Here is a 16736-nt window from a genome sequence, read left to right as displayed (position 1 = left end):
TACAAGTTTTGAGTTCACTGAACAGATTTTAAATTTGGAATAAATAAAGAATAAGAATGAAACATTTCTTTTACTTACTAAATTGTCAGTTTCCGGATCTTCACAAAAGAAGGGCTTCCCTTCCTTCTCCTGCTTCCGTACAAAATTTTCGATATCCACATCGAAGCTGGCGGAAGTCGTGCCTTCGGAGCCCTGCGTGGACTGTTCGCATTTTTCAAACAGCAAAGCTAATAACGGAAACAGCGGGTGCCTGGGGGAAAGAAACAGTAAAACGGGTGTCCCACGCGTGCCCGAGAGTATTTGAGTGCGCAGGTGCGCATCCGCTGTCGAGACACCGTTCTCGGGCTACAGCTTATCCGCTGCCATGACGCGCCAAGGCGGGCTCCTCTGTTCACGGACGGGTGCAGCCATCACCGGGCAACCCTACGGCACCTTCATCAGCCCGCAAAGAGACCCTGCAGCCATCAGCATTCACTGTCCGTCTTCCCCCAGACCCCAGCCCCCGGCCACCACAACCGATTTTCTGTCTCTCTAGGCTTGCCAGGGTTCTAGGCATCTAAACGGAATTACACAACACACACCCTTCGGCATCTAGCTTCTCGCACTCAGCACGGTGTCTTCCAGGTTCACCAGCGCTGGCACATGGGTCACCACCTCGTTCCTTGTTGTGGCTGAATGATACGCCACGGTATGGACAGACCAGCTTTATCAGTTGAAAATTTACAGTTACATCTATACTCTGTTTTGAGTAAACTTTTTTTTTTTTTAAGATTTTATTTATTTATTTGAGAGAGAGAGTGCACAAACAGGAGGGAAAAGCAGGCTCCCCGCTGAGCAGGGAGATTGAATCGGGGCTTGATCCCAGAACCCTGGGATCAGGACCCCAGCGATGGTAGAAGCTTCACCCGCTAAGCCCCCCAGGTCGCCCCTTGAGTAAACTTCTATACAAAACGTGAGAGCACATTGAGGATCTTCTTTTGGCATGTGAATGTCTAATTCTCCCAACACCATTTGTGGGAAAGTCTGCCTCTACCCCATGGGACCGTCTACACCTTTGTCAGATCCACTAAGTCACACTCTGGTATGTCTCCGTCGGGACTCGCTATCAGCAATCTGCTCCTAACCCTTCACCACCGTCACGGCATCTTCATTACTGTGACTCCACAGGATGTCTCCAAATCCAACTTTATTCTTTTTCAACACTGTTTCAGCTGGTCTAGTTATTTTGCCTTCCATATAAAATTCAAAATTAATGTGTCTACGTGTAGAAAACTATCCTGCTAAGGCTTTAATTGGAATTATGCTAAATCTACAGGTCGATTTCAGGAGAAAAAACATCTTTACTATGTTGAGTTTTCCAACCCATGAACACGGTATGTGTCACATGTAGGTTTTCCTTGATTGCTGGCATCAGCATCTTATCGTTTTTCAGCATAAAGTTTCTGCGTTTTGTTAGATTTATACCTAAATGTTTCAGAGCTCTTGTAAACGATGTCTTTTAAATTCTCAGCCTCCCGCTGTATTAATGATACAGAAATGGGATTGTTTTCTGTGCGTTGCCCCTGTCATGAGTGACCTTACTAAACTAACTTACCCAGTTCTGGAAGTTTTTTGGTAGAATCTTGGGGATTTTCTATACAGACAATCGTGTCATTTGTGCACAGAGCCAGCTTCATGTCTTCCTTTCCTGCCTGGTATGCCTTTTCTTTTTTTTTTTTTAAATGAAATCTTATTTATTTATTTATTTATTTGACAGACGGAGATTACAAGTAGGCAGAGAGGCAGGCAGAGAGAGGAGGAAGCAGAGAGCCCGATGCAGAGCACGATCCCAGGACTTTGGGACCATGACCCGAGCCGAAGGGAGAGGCTTTAACCCACTGAGCCACCCCGGCGCCCCTGGTATGCCTTTCTTTCCTTGTCTTGTCCTATCGCACTGGCTAGGACTTCTATTACAGTGCCGAACGGGGCTCCTTTTGCCCAGTCTCAGAGGAAAACAGTGTCCGGCCATCGAATACGAGGAGAACTACAGATTTCCTGACGCTGCCTTCGTCGTTAGAAGACAGACCCTCCACGACCACCTTGCTGACAGTTTTGAGTCATGATTAGCTGCTGATTTTTGTCAAATGCTTTTCTGTGTCACTCGGTATGATCATGTTGGGGTCTTGCTGGCTGATCTTTTGACAAATGATTCAGTTTGAGTTCTCGGGATAAATCCACTTGGTGAGTGTATGTCATTCTTTTTATATGTCACTGGATTTAATATTTTATTAATGATTTTTATGTTTAAGTTCCTGAGACACACTGGTGTGTACTTTTTTTTTTAATACTGTCTTTGTCTGGCTTTAGTATCAGAATGATGCGTTGGGAGCCATTCCCTCTTTGTTTAGTGGACTCTCCTGAAAAAATACCTGGGCCTGAAGATTTCTTTTTGCAAGGCTGACTAAAATGTACATTTATATTCCGAAACGTTTTTTAAGGTATCAGGAATGATATCTTAATTTGACAAACTTCTCACCTCCGTGGTTATCACGTCAAACCTTATTACTCTGCCTAGCTGACAGCTCTAGCGTTCCACATAACAAGGCTCTCGATCCCTGTGATTGCTGTTACAACCCCTGCGCGTCGCATCTCGCCGCTACCTATAAATGGCCTGCTTGTCCGCGTCCATTGGCGTCTGGGACCCCACAGGTGGGGGGCTTACTCCTTCCACATCGGGCTCAGAGCAGTTGGGGTCTTGCTCCGTTTTTAACTCTGTTACTACTTGCATCTGTGAAAGGAGGAGAAGACAGTTACTAAACACAGAATAAAGAGCTACGAAGTCCGCGACTCTCAAATGGGAACAGAAAAGCAACAGGAGCGGAGGTTGCTGGACGGCTGGATGACTGGCAACAGTATCTAGAAACTGTGACCAACAAAACTCCTCTGAACTTAATACGTTTTGCAAATGGCTAAGAGAAAGTAAAATTTCCAAATCATCGTGAAAGCCGTGAGGACCGGTCTCCGTGAAATGCTTATGATTTTCAGAAACGTACTACTGCCCAGCACTGAAGGAACGGGGCACATGAATAATGTCACCGCAGTCCCTTCCTGCCCTAGAGGCTCACACCGAGTAACACTACAGTAAGAGAAGCACACACGAGGAGTTCACACTCTTACCTTGTCACAAAAACAACTCAGACCCCATATTCTAAATTCTCCCCTATCTACTCTTGAGTTTGAGAACACATAAGCTATCCAAAGTTTGAGAAAAGAGTCACTGTGCTCAGAAAGCGAAGACTGGCTGTTTCAAGAACTTGTATTAAATGTGAGAGGAAGTGCTAGAGATATTACCAGTTAAATTCCTTTCAGCTAGCTATTTGGTTTGTAACTTATGTGTAAGGTATTTAACCCATCAGCATAAGGAATTCAGTTCACAGAAAGAAATCCCAGATCGCCGCAGGAAGCTCGCAAGGATCCCGGAGCAGAGCAGATGGCCAGTCCCCCAGCTCCTTCAGGGCCGCCCCTCACCGCCAGGACTCTGTCCCTCCAGGCAGCAGCTGGGTGGAGACCCTTGGGGAAGGGGCTTCTCCCCACATGGTGGGAGAGCCTGCGTCCTGCCAAGAACCCTGCCCCCACCCAGGGTCCCCTGACAGCCAGGGCTGGTCACAGGCCACAGGGACCCTGCTGCAGCTCACCGATGGTCCAGAGGGCAGGGACCCCTCCAAGCTGCTGCCTTCAGATGGTGCAGCAGGCCTGGGAGAGCGTTGGTCTCTCTTAAAAAAACAAAACACTAAAGCAGCTAACTGCAGCCCAGCCAAACTCGACCTTTCTGGAGGGAAATCTGACAGTGTTATTGAGAAGCCTCAAAAGGGGGCGCCTGGTGGTTCAGTCATGAAGCCTCTGCCTTCAGCTTGGGTCATGATCTCAGGGTCCTGGGATCCAGCCCTGCATTGGGCTCTTTGCTCAACAGGAGGCCTGCTTCTCCCTCTCCCACTCCCCCTGCTTGTGTTCCCTCTCTCACTGTGTCTCTCTCTGTCAAATAAAAACAACATCTTCTTTTGTTTTTAAATTTTAAAGCCTCGGGGCGCCTGGGTGGCTCAGTGGGTTAAAGCCTCTGCCTTCGGCTCAGGTCATGATCTCAGGGTTCTGGGATCGCCCAGGGAGCCTGCTTCCTCCTCTCCCTCTGCCTGCCTCTCTGCCTACTTGTGATCTCTGTCTGTCAAATAAATAAATAAATTCTTAAAAAAAAAAAAAAAGCCTCAAAAGATTTATTTTAGTTGTTTTTTTTTTAAATGATGGTGTAAAAAAGAAACACCTAAATGTGCCACCTCGGAGGAATGGCCAAGGAAACCGGGCACATCAAAGTTGCAGGGTAGTAAACAGTCAACGTTCACCGAGAGTTTTCCACGGCAAGAGAAAAGAGAGGCTCCTTCTCTCCCTGTGCCCGGCCCCGTGCAGGACACGGCCCGCCATGGGCACGGACCTGCCCCTGCTGGAGGCGACTCTCGGGATAGGCTCCAGGATAGGTTCGGCCAGCAGGGGATGGGTTAGTGTTAGGGTTATGGGAAGGACAGGGGGAGGGGGCAGGTGGGGAGGGAGCAGGCTGCCGTGTGACCAGGGCAGGTCAGGGAGTCTTCCCAGGATGCGATGGAAGACGCCTTGGCCTTGGCCACGCTGCTGCTTGAGGAAAGAGCCCAGGGAAGTGCCAGGCCAGGGTCACAGGGCAGACATGCCCAGAAGCTGACTGCAGAGGTGAGGACAAAGCAACGCAGGGTCCTCAAGGCCGGGCTCTGTGGGCGGGAGGAGAGGGGACAGCACTAGCTTTGCATTTGAGAAACAGAATCACTTGGAAATATCAAAGGACTTTGAGATGCAGAGAGCACCCCCACGCCTCAATTCCTGTAAGAAGCTAAGACCCTTAAACGTTTGTAAAGAGCCAGCAATGACCACAACAGCAGCGAAAAGCCAACAAAGTCTGTGCGTCAGGAACCAAACCAGCAAGGCAGGGGACTGGCTGCCAAGGAAAGACGCAGCAGGAGGGGGAGCAGCCGCGCCGCCCCCTCCCCCCACCCCGCGCTGCACCCTCACCCCCAACCTCACCATGGTGCGCCCCAACCTCATTCATGTGAGTCCCCCCGCCTGGGAGTAACTGGGAGTGACAGAGCGCACTCAACATCTGAGCAGGGAGAAGGGGCCTCCGGGCCACCTCCCACCACCTCTGGACTGCAGGAAGCAAAGCTCCAGGGCTCCAAGTAAGAGGGGGGACTGGCCCCCATTCTGAACACACGGAGCACCCCAAGACCTCGGGGTCCCAAGAGAGGCCGCCCGGGCCTCAGCTGAGCTGCTCCCACTCCCTGCCTGCCCAGTTCCTTCAGGGCGCAGAACCCGAAACGTCCAGACCTTCACCGCAGCTGCAAGGCGAACCAAGCGCCCAGACAGCGGGAGGGCGGGCACGAGGCTGTCCCCACGGGCCGGGAAATGCCGCCGCCCAGCCCACTGGGACGCCCCGCCGCCGCTCACGCCTGCGGAGGGAAAGGCCGTGGCTCCCACGCAGGTCGGCAACCGGCCACGCAGCTCTCACCCACCCAGCTTCCCTTTAAAAGCAACAACGCTCACTAGTGCGGACATGAAAATGGTAACTTCCCAGTCGGCTCCGACGGAGCGGGTCACGAGCACTGGAAATGGGGCATCACGGGGAGAAGCGGCCGAGCGAGTCTGCGGCTAGCCCCTCCAGCACCGGCACATAACCCACGCATCACGCACTTGAAATTGAACTCGCAGCCTCCGGGAGACGGACTCAGCAGCGAAGTCGCGTCTCCGCAGCCGCTCCACGCCCGAACGCAGCGTGCAGGAAAAGCTCGGCCGCTTACCTGCTGCCCATCCTGATAGGTGTCTATGCTCAAGGTCTGTGTGGCCATCATGGTGAGTGAGTTTTACAATAAAACATCACATCATCTCCAGTCAGAGGCAAATGGTGTCTAGGGAAACAGAAGCAGAAGAGCATCAGTTAATAATTACAGAGCACTTTCAGTCCCCCTTACTCCACAGGACCCAGAGGCTTTTTTTAAAAGCGTATGTTCACGTGGAGAGGAAAAAGCCACCCCAGGAGGTTATAAGCCACCCCCTCGGCCCGACCCCGCTCACTTAGCGGCCCCAAAGTCACACCTGTTCCGGGCCCGGGCTTGTTCTCAGTGTTTACCCGTCTGGATGCCTTCCCTCTAGTAACTCTCCACGGGTGCAGGACACCGTCCTGGGCCCGGGGCCGCGACAGTGCGGAGGCTCCGCTCTGCTCTCCTGGGGCGGCCAGGCAGCCGGGCCACACGGAAGGGTCAGCATCTCCACCCACTTGGCACTCGCACCCTCCCTGGGTCAGGGTCTCCCGTGGGGCCAGCCTCCCTGGAGGGGCCCGAGTCACAGGGCCACGACTGCAGAGTGGCCAGAGGCGGGGCCCACCAAGCCGTCACGAGAGTCGATGCCGCCCACCCGCCCCGGGAGCCAACCGTGACCTAGTGAAAGGCCCAGGGGCAAACGAGGCTCCCCCACCTCCTGCAGCAAATGCTCCGACTCAAGTCCCACCCGGCGCCTGGGGAGCACAGGCAGCGGCGCAGACAGGCGCCAACCGGTCAGCACGCACACAGGGTGCCGGGCAGCTGCAGGCACAAGCCGGTCACCTTGCACATGGGTAAGTGTCAGGAGGGAAGAGATGAGGACAAGCAGGGACAGAGAAGACTGGGGGAGGGTGGGGGACCCCGGGCGCAGGAGGGCCAGCAGGAGCCACAGGGAGGTGTGGGGGGCAGGCGCCTGGGCAGAGTGCTAAAGGGGACGGCGAAGGGAAGGGAGCATCAGGTGCGGGACCGGCTCCCACAGACTCTCACAGGCCCCGGCCCTGCTGTCTTGGGGGCACAGGGAACCATGGGAGGGTCTGAGCAGCAGGGGGACGCGGCAGGGGCCCAAGGCAGACGGGTGCGCAGCCGCGGACAGGCAGCGCGCTGGGCATGTTCCCACCTGAACAACGGGCAGCGCCGAGCCGCACGTCCCGGAACGGAGCTGACCGAGGGGAGCAGCTTCTGTGGCCTGCGAGGAGAGAGCAAGAGGCAGGGCTTTTCAGGTTTGATGCTTCTCAGACAAATTCTGAACAAATGCGACTGTGTACGAAACGCAAACTCAGCGCCCATTGGGGGCACGGCTGGCGCAAGGAGGGGACCGAACAGTGTCCCTCGGGAGATCGCCGGTCCCAGCCCCTAGTCCTTGCCAGTGGGACCTTCTCTAGAACAAGGGCCTTTGCACAGGTCATTATGCGGAGAATCTTAAGACGAGACTATCCTGGATTTCGGGGAGGCCCTAAGTCCAGTGACTGGTGTCCTCTAAGGATGAGGAGACAAAGACCTGAGACATACAGAGGGACGCTGTGTGCAGACAGACACCGAGACCAGGTGATGTTGCCACAAGCCAGGAACGCCCGGAGCACCAGGAGTGGCGAGAGGAGGACCTGGCGCCTCCGACGCCAGGCTGACTTCAAGGGCCAGGAAGCACGTTTCTGTTGTTTTCATCCGTCCGGTGTGTGGGACTTCGTTCCGGCAGCCCCAGGACACTGCGTCAGCACGTAGGGCCTCCAGCTTGGGTGAGGCCAGCCCGGGGAGAGGGGGTGGGCCACGTAAGTCCGGAGGTCGGGAAATCTGGGACACCCGGTACAGAATGGGGAGCCGCCGACGGCAGGACAGACACAGAGCCAGGAGGCACGGCTGACGCCAGAGAAGACAGACGGAGGAGGGGGTGTTAGCCATGTCACCACAGCTGACTGTGGCCACGGGGACATGCAGGGGTGTGTCCACGTGCTGCGGGGAGGAGGGCCTGACCGGAGCGGGGAGCAGGGGGGACAGAACAGCAAGACGTGGCCAGCCCCAGGGAAGGAACTCGCGTGGAGTCAAGACCCGAGCTGCCCTCTCTGCCCCTGGCAGCCTCTGTCCTGAGACAGAGGCAAACCCGTCACTGGGCACCTCCTCGTGGTCTTTGCCTTGACCCAAAGCTGGCCTTCCCCTCCACCCCAGGATGGTGACTCCAACCAGCACTCCCCCTCCCACAACCCCGATCGCAGCAGGGGCTCCCGGGAACATCTGGTCTCTCCCGCTCCTCTCCACTGTCCACCGTTTAGAAACGCAAATCTGGTGAAAACCCCACGCAGCAGCACCCCGGCCAGCCCTGTCCCCTTGGGAGCCGTGCCAGCAGTCAGAGAGCGCCAGGCTATTCCTCCTCTGGCCTGGCACGCCCCCAGCCTGGGACTTCGGCTGGAACACTCCGGCCTTCTCTGGGCCTGGCCAGCAGGCAAATATCCTCATCATCCACGCAGCCACCCCAGAGTCTGCCCAGCGCTCACCCACACCTGGCGCACATCTGTCTCCCGGGGCCTCACAGACCGTGCTCGGTGCCACGGGCCTCATGGCTTCTCTGCACACTGCACGTTCCGTCAGGGCCAAGGCCCCTGTCCTGCCGTGGCCTCGATGACCGGTACCGTGTCCGATCACGACGTACAGAGCCCACCGCAGACAGATGACAGCGAGGTCTGGATGCCTGCCTCACCCAGCTCTGTCCAGCCCGGCGCCCGCACCAACGGGCCGCGCTCAGCCTTCTCCGGTCTCGGCCACGGTCCCTTTGGCGGCCACGGGCACACAAACTCCCGAGGCCGATTGGGTCTCAGTCAACCCCGGCCTGCAGAGAGCAGGGCAGCCCCCCGCTCCCAGCGCCAGTGACGGCTGCCCTGCGAGCACTCAAGCCCCCGCGCGCACCAGCCGTTGGTCACGGGCAAGGCCGCCTCTCTCGGTGAACCCTGCAGTGGCCGGCGGGGACAGCTGCCGCGCTCAGGGCTTCACTTTCTCGGCCGTGGAGACCTCGGGCCGGTGCACCTCTGCTGGGGCTGCTTCCGCACATTCTAGTTCACCCGACACGAACGCAGGGGGCTGCTAGCGCCGCCGTCCAGGGCAGACGGGCCAGGCCCGGACACTCGGCCAGGAAGGCCCCAGGCAGCCAGGGCCTCACTATGTCAGCGCTGCACAATGGAAACGGAGGTTTCCTGCCATCAGCCGTCTGAAAGTCCAACGCTGCTCAAAGTGGAAAAGAAAGTATTTTAGAAAACTCGCATTTAAAGAATAGACAAACCAAGGAAGGAAGACGCATGCCTTCTGGGCCCGCGCGGGCCGGCGAGCCAAGCCCGGAGCTGCCTCTCTCCCCCCGCTGACGTCCATCTCCCAGGACCCAGCCCAATGCCGAACCTCACTCTACAGCAGACAGCTCTAGATCAAAGTCATGCCGGCCCAGAAACACCTGTGTCAGAAGAAGTCTGCGCCTCCTCGGCTGTCGGTGTCCAGAGCTTACACTGGCTTTCAGTTATGCCAAGTCCAAACAGCGGCAACTGCAGAGAACGAGCAGGGCACTGTGTGGGCTCCAGGTGCAGGGTCCTCCCCCGGGCACAGCCCGCCTGCGTGAAGCCGGCCATGCAGCCCTCGCTGCGTTGCCCACGGGGACATGGGCAGGGAAGTGGTGCTGATCCAGAGGCCTCGAGTCTCCTGCTCCAACCCACTCTTCTAGAATAGATGCGACACTCAACCACAAAGCAAAGCCCGTGGGAGACGAGGCGGCACCGGACCCACGGAGTCACTCCCCACACATGTCAGCAGTGCCCTGCATTCGACTCTGAAAGCCTTTTTCATCACCGTAAAAGAAGAGGCCCCCCATGATTTAGGTACGAAGTCACAAGTGCACCTGATGGACGAGACCCCTTGGCAAGGACACATACCAAGAGCTTCCTGCAGCAATACAGTGACTCAGAGTTAAAAAGCATATTGCAGAAAAGGGGGGGAGGTCTGGGTGGCTCAGTCGGTTAGGCGTCTGCCTTCCACTCGGGTCATGATCCCAGGGTCCTGGGATCGAGCCCTGCGTCAGGCTTGCTGCTCAGCAGGGAATCTGCTTCGCCCTCTCCCTCTTCCTGTTGCTCCCCTGGCTTGTCCTCACTCTGTATCAAATGAATAAAATCTTTTTAAAAAAGGGGCGCCTGGGTGGCTCAGTGGGTTAAGCCTCTGCCTTCGTCTCAGGTCATGTTCTCAGGGTCCTGGGATCGAGCCCCGCATCAGGCTCTCTGCTCAGCAGGGAGCCTGCTTCCTCCTCTCTCTCTCTGCCTCTCTGCCTACTTGTGATCTCTGTCTGTCAAATAAATAAATAAAATCTTTACAAAAAAAAAATCTTTAAAAAAAATGTCCATACTATCCAAAGCAATCTACACCCTGAGGGAAATCCCTATCAAATACCACCAGCATTTTTCAGAGAACTAGAACAAACAAGCATAAAATTTGTATGAAAGCACAAAACACCCCAAATGGCCAAAGTAATCTTGAAAAAGAAAAGCAAAGCTAGCAGCATCACAATTCCAGACTTCGAGCTCTATTACAAAGCTGTAGTCATCAGGACAGTATGGTACTGGCATGAAATAGACACACAGCTCAACAGAACAGAACAGAAAGCCCAGAAATGGAGTCACAACTCTATGGTCAATTAATCTTCAACCAACCAGGAGAAAACACCCCATGGAAATAAGACCGTCTCTTCAACAAATGGCATTGGGAAAACTGGTCAGCTACATGCAAAAGAATGAAACTGGACCACTTTCCTACACCACACACAAAAATAAATTCAAAACGAGTTAAAGACCTAAATGTGAGACCTGAAACCATAAAAACCATAGAAGAGGGCACAGGCAGTAATTTCTGTGACATCAAGCATAACAACATGTTTTTAGATTTTTAGATCTCTCTTGAGGCAAGGGAAACAAAAGCAAAAATAAACTATTGGGATCTCATTTTAAAAAAAAAGAAGAAGAAGATGGGGTGCCTGGGTGACTCAGTGGGTTAAAGCCTCTGCCTTCAGCTCAGGTCATGATCCCAGGGTCCTGGGATCGAGCCCTGTATTGGGCTCTCTGCTCGGCGGGGAGCCTGCTTCCTCCTCTCTCTCTGCCTGCCTCTCTGCCTACTTGTGATCTCCATCTGTCAAATAAATAAATAAAATCTTTTTAAAAAATAAATAAATAAAATACATTTTAAAAGAAGGAAAAAAATCTTCTTCACAGCAAAAGAAACAATCAATAAAACCAAAAGGCAACCTATGAAATGGGAGAAGATATTTGCAAATGCCGTATCTGAAAAAGGGTTATAATCTAAAATAGTTAAAGAATTTATAAAACTCAACACCCAAAACCAAACAATCCAATTAAAAAATGGAAAGACATGAACAGACTTTTCTCCAAAGAAGACATCCAGAGGGTCAACAGACACACTCATCATCGGGGAAATGCACATCAAAACCTCAATGAGACACCCTCTCACACCTGTCAGAACAGCTAAGATTACACAAGAAACAACAGGTGCTGGCGAGGATGCGAGAAAGGGGAGCCTCGTGCACCGTTCGTGGGAATGTAAGCTGGGGCAGCCGCACTGCAAAACAGCACAGAGGGTCCTCAGAGAGTTAAAAATAGAGCTCCCCTATGACCCAGCAATCGCACTACTGGGTATTTACCCTGAAAATACAAAACCACTAATTCAAGAGGAGTTAAGACGGAGGAGGAGTAGGGGACCCTAATTTTATCTGGTCCCTGGAATTCAGCGAGACAGTTACGAGATCATTCTGAACACTGCAGAATCAACGAGAGATCTGAGAACCGCTGCAACTCTACCAATAGAAAAGCGGCCACTTTCTGCACAGTAGGAGGCACACAGACAAGAGATACAGCGGAAGATAAACACAGGCGGAGGGAGCCTCTGGAACCAGCTACTGGAGAGTGTTACACGCAGTGAACACAAAATCAGAACTTTTAGACACCTGAAAGGCACACATGGGGCCAAGTGAGCCGGAACCCCAGGTGGGACAGTGTGGTCTCAGGGTTCCCAGGGTCACAAGAAGAATGGGGGTGCCCAAGGGTGGCAGGGTTCCCAGGCATTGGAGCAGGAAGTTGACTGCAATCAGTGACCCCAGGCACGAACTTTCTGCTCAGTCTTGCCACAAACGGAGAACCATTGTGGGGTCAGGTCACTGTTCTCCGAGCAGGTTCCTAGCAAGCAGCAGATCTGGGCTGAGACACCCCCTCCCTGCCCTCGGAGGAGCAGCATGGGTGCACACCACAGGAGTCTGCAAAGTTTGGAGACTCCAGACAGGGTCACGCGTCTGAGATAAAAACTTTCAGCCACAGGCTCGGTAAGCTCAGGGAGTAAAGAATGACTGCTTTCCCGCGGGGGCTCCCGAAGAGTGGGGGGAGCGAATTTCTGCTCCAGGGTTGGAGATTGGGGCGCCAACATTTTCATCCCCCATGGTCCTGGAGCCACTTACACTGAGCCAGCCCCCCTGCAAGTGGGGGGCATCTCTGCCAGGCCAAAGTCACCTGAGAATCAGCGTAACAGGCACCTCTCCCCGAAAATCAGCAGAACTTCAGGTTGACAGCAGGTTTACTGATTGTACAGAACTGCAAGACTCCGGCTCTTGGGGAAAACAGTATAAGGCATTTGTGGCTTTTTTCTTGTGATTCTTTAGTCTTTCAGTTTTACACTTCATTTCCGTTTTAGCTATTTTCTTATATTGTCAATTTTTTAAGTCTTTTTCATTTTTATTTTTACATTTACACTTCATATATATTTTTCATTTCTGGCTTCCTTTCATTGTATTCAATTTTGTGTGTGTGTGTGTGTGTGTGTGTGTGTGTGTGTGTGTGTGTTTCTTTCCTATTTGGGGATCTAGTTTATTGTTCTGTTCAACTTGTTTGATTCTTTTTTTTTTTTTTTTTGGTTTCTGTTCTTTTCTGATTTGTTTAGTGTGCATTTTTCTAGTGTTGTAGTTGCTATTTCTGTATTTTCTCTTTCTTTCATTTACTCTTTCCTGGATACAATGATAAGACAGAAGAACTCCAAAAGAGAGAAAAAGAGGCAGTACTCACTGCCAAAGATTTAATCAATATGGATATTAGTAGACTATCAGAGCTAGAATTCAAAATAACGATTATAAAGATACTAGCTGGGCTTGAAAAAAACCATAGAAGACACTAGAGAATCCCTTACTGGAGAAGTAAAAGAACTAAAATCTAATCAGGTCAAAATAAAAAAGGCTGTTAATGAGGTGTGATAAAAAATTTAAAAAAATTGTCCCAGGCTCTGTTGGGACAAATGAGGCAAAAGAGAGTCAGTGATTTAAAAGACAAAATGATGGAGAATAAGGAAGCTGAAAAAAAGAGAGAGAAACAACTACTGGATCATGAGGGAAGGATCTGAAAGATTAGCAATTCCAAGTGAAAAAAGATTGGAATACGGGGCGCCTGGGTGGCTCAGTGGGTTAAGCCGCTGCCTTCGGTTCAGGTCATGATCTCAGGGTCCTGGGATCAAGTCCCGCATCGGGCTCTCTGCTCGGCAGGGAGCCTGCTTCCTTCCCTTCCTCTCTCTCTGCCTGCCTCTCTGCCTACTTGTGATCTCTCGCTGTCAAATAAATAAATAAAATCTTTTAAAAAAACAAAAAAAGAAAAAAGATTGGAATAATTGGGGTCCCAGAGGAAGAGGGAAAGAGTGGGACAGAAGGATTATTTGAACAAATTATAGCTAAAAATGTCCCTAATCTGGGGAAGGAAACAAGCATTCAAGTCCAGGAGGCACAGAGAACCTCCCTCAAAAAATCAATAAAAATAGGGCAACACCTCCACATATAATAGTGAAGCTCGCAAATTTTAGAGATAAAGAGAAAATCCTGAAAGCAGCTCAGGACAAGAGGTTCTTAACCTACATCGCTAGAAACATAAGGTTGGCAGCAGACCGGTCCATGAGACCTGGCAGGATAGAAAGGACTGGCATGATGTACTCAGGGTGCTAAATAAGAAAAATATGCAGCCAAAAATTCTTTGTCCAGCTAGGATGACATTCAGAATAGGAGGGATAGAGAGCTTCTAAGACAAACAGAAACTAAAAGAATTTGTGATCAATAAACCAGATCCACGAGAAATATTAAAGGGGATCCTTTGAGCAAAGAGAGAGCCCAAAAGTAACAAAGACCAGAAAGGAACAGAGACAATATACAGAAACAGTGACTTTGCAGGTAACACAATGACATTAAATTCATATCTTTCAATAATTACCCTGAATGTAAATGGGCTAAATGCTCCAATCAAAGGACACAGTGTATCCGTTTGGATAAAAAAAAAAAAAACAAGACCCATCAATACACTATCTGCAAAGATGCCTCCAGATTGAAAGTGAGGGGGTGGGAAACCATTTATCACGCTAATGGACATCAAAAGAAAGCCGGGGTGCCGATCCTCATATCAGACAAACCAGATTTTAAATCAAGACTGTAATAAGAGATGAGGAAGGACACTATGTCATAATAAAAGGGTCTATCCAACAAGAAGATCTAACAATTGTAAATATTTATGCCCCGAATATGGGAGCAGCCAATTATATAAACCAATTAATAACAAAATTAAAGAAACACGTTGGTAACAATACAATAATAAGCGGATTTCAGCCATCCCGTCATGGCAATGGACAGATCATGTAAGCAGGTCAACAAGGAAACAAGGACTTTGAATGACACACTGGACCAGATGGACTTCACAGATATACTTAGAGCACTTCATCCTAAAGCAACAGAACACATTCTTCTCGAATGCACATGAAACATTCTCTAGAATAGATCACCTACTGGGTCACAAATCAGGTCTCAACTGGTACCAAAAGACTGGGATTATTCCTTGCATATTTTCAGACCAGAACAGTTTAAAACTTGAACTCAATCACAAGCAGGAATTTGGAAGGAATTTGGAAGGAACACAAATACATGCAAGTTAAAGAGCGTCCGACTAAAGAATGAACGGTCAACCAGGAAATTAAAGAAGAATTTTTTTTAAATTCATGGAAACAAGTGAAAATGAAAACAGAACTGTTCAAAATCTTTGGGATGCAGCAAAGGCCATCCTAAGAGGGAAATAAATAGCAAGACAAGCCTTTCTCAATAAACAAGAAAAGTCTTAAGTACACGACCTAACCTTACACCTGAAGGAGCTGGAGAACAAACAGCAAATAAAGCCTAAATCCAATGGTAGAAGAGAAATAATAAAGATTAGAGCAGAAATCAATGAAATAGAAACCAAAAGAACAGAATAGATCAACTAGGAGCTGGTTCTTTGAAAGAATTAATAAGTTGATAAACCCCTGGCCAGAGTTATCAAAAAGAAGAGAGAAAGGACCCAAATAAATAAAATCATGCATGAAAGAGGAGAGATCAGAGCCAACACCAAAGAAATACAAACAATGGTAAGAACATATTATGAGCAACTATACACCAGCAAATTTGACAATCTGGAAGAAATGGATGCATTCCTAGAAACATATAAACTACCACAATTGTCATTCAGAATAGGAGAGGAAGAAAGAGAAAACCCAAACAGACACATATTCCTCAAGAAATTAAAGAACTCATCAAAAATCTCCCAATAAACACGACTCCAGGGCTGGGCAGCTTCCCAGGGGAATTCTACAAAACATTTAAAGAAGTATTAATACCTGTTCTTCTGAAGGTGTTTCAAAAAAAAAAAAAAAAAAAACAGAAATGGAAAGAAATCTTCCAAACTCAGACTATGAGGCCAGCATTACCTTGATCCCAAGACCAGACAAAGACCCCACCAAAAAGAATTACAAACCAATATCCCTGATGAACACAGATGCAAAAATTCTCACCAAGATACTAGCCAGTAGGATCCAACAGTACATCAAAAAGATGATTCACCAGGACCAAGTGGGATTTATTCCTGGGCTGCGAGAGTGAACCGGTTCGACATCCGAATCAGCAAAGAAGTCAGACTCTCACTCTTTGCAGACGACATGATACGCTATGTGGAAAACCCGAAAGACTCCACCACAAAACTGCCAGAATTCAGAGGAATTCAGCAAAGTGGCAGGATACAGAATCATCCTGTTGCATCCAGCTGCATTTGTATAAGCTAACGATGAGAAGAGATTGAAATTAAGGAGTCAATCGCATCTATAAATGCACCCAAACCCATACGATACCTAGGAATAAACCTAACCAAAAAGGATCTGTACTCTGAAAATCAAAAAACACTTCTGAAAGAAGTTGAGGAAGACACAAGAGATGGAAAAGCGTTCTATGCCCATGGACTGGAAGGGTAAATATTGTTAAAATGGCTGTTACCTAGAGCGATCTACACATTCAGTGTAATCCCTATCAAAGTACCATCAGCATTTCTTCACAGAGCTGGGACCACATAATCTTAAAATTTATATGGAACCAAAAAGACCCTGAATAGCCTCAGGAATGTTGAAAAAGAAAAGCAAAGCTAGTGGCATCACAATGCCGGACTTCAAGCTCTATCACAAAGCTGTCATCATCAAGACAGTACGGTGCTGGCACAAAAACAGACATATAGATCAATGGAACAGAGTAGAGCGCCCAGAAACGGACCCTTAACTCTATGGTCAACTAATTTTTGATGAAGCAGGAAAGAATATCCAAAGGCAAAAAGACAGTCTCTTCAACAAACGGTGTTGGGAAAATTGGATACCCCAATGCAGAAGAATGAAACTGGACCACTTCCTTACACCACACACAAAAATAAACTCAAAATGGATAAAAGACTTAAATGTAGGGGCGCCTGGGTGGCTCAGTGGGTTAAGCCTCTGCCTTTGGCTCAGGTCATAATCTCAGGGTCCTAGGATCGAGCCCTG

At 50.1% G+C, this 16736-nt stretch overlaps 1 protein-coding gene across 5 annotated transcripts in view; it reads right to left on the bottom strand.

Annotated features, from left to right (window-relative positions):
- Positions 1 to 16736, bottom strand: part of PKNOX1 (PBX/knotted 1 homeobox 1) — a 63101-nt gene that overhangs the window by 25216 nt on the left and 21149 nt on the right. For 3 of the 5 annotated variants that reach the window (XM_059164828.1, XM_059164832.1, XM_059164830.1), the window contains exons 2-5: positions 6985 to 7053; positions 5850 to 5957; positions 2640 to 2767; positions 79 to 250 (exon numbers count right to left, since the gene is read on the bottom strand). In XM_059164828.1, coding sequence (XP_059020811.1) covers positions 79 to 250; positions 2640 to 2767; positions 5850 to 5900 — 351 coding nt within the window. In that variant the 5' untranslated portion in view covers positions 5901 to 5957; positions 6985 to 7053. Of the gene's footprint in view, positions 1 to 78; positions 251 to 2639; positions 2768 to 5849; positions 5958 to 6984; positions 7054 to 8353; positions 10090 to 16736 lie in introns of those variants that run through there. The other 2 variants (XM_059164829.1, XM_059164831.1) reach the window with 2 other exon arrangements.

This window comes from Mustela lutreola, chromosome 2 (assembly GCF_030435805.1).
Source record: "Mustela lutreola isolate mMusLut2 chromosome 2, mMusLut2.pri, whole genome shotgun sequence".
In the NCBI taxonomy this organism is placed as follows: Eukaryota; Metazoa; Chordata; class Mammalia; order Carnivora; family Mustelidae; genus Mustela; species Mustela lutreola.
Note: the sequence above shows the minus strand (reverse complement) of the source record. Positions and strands in the feature narration are given on the sequence as shown.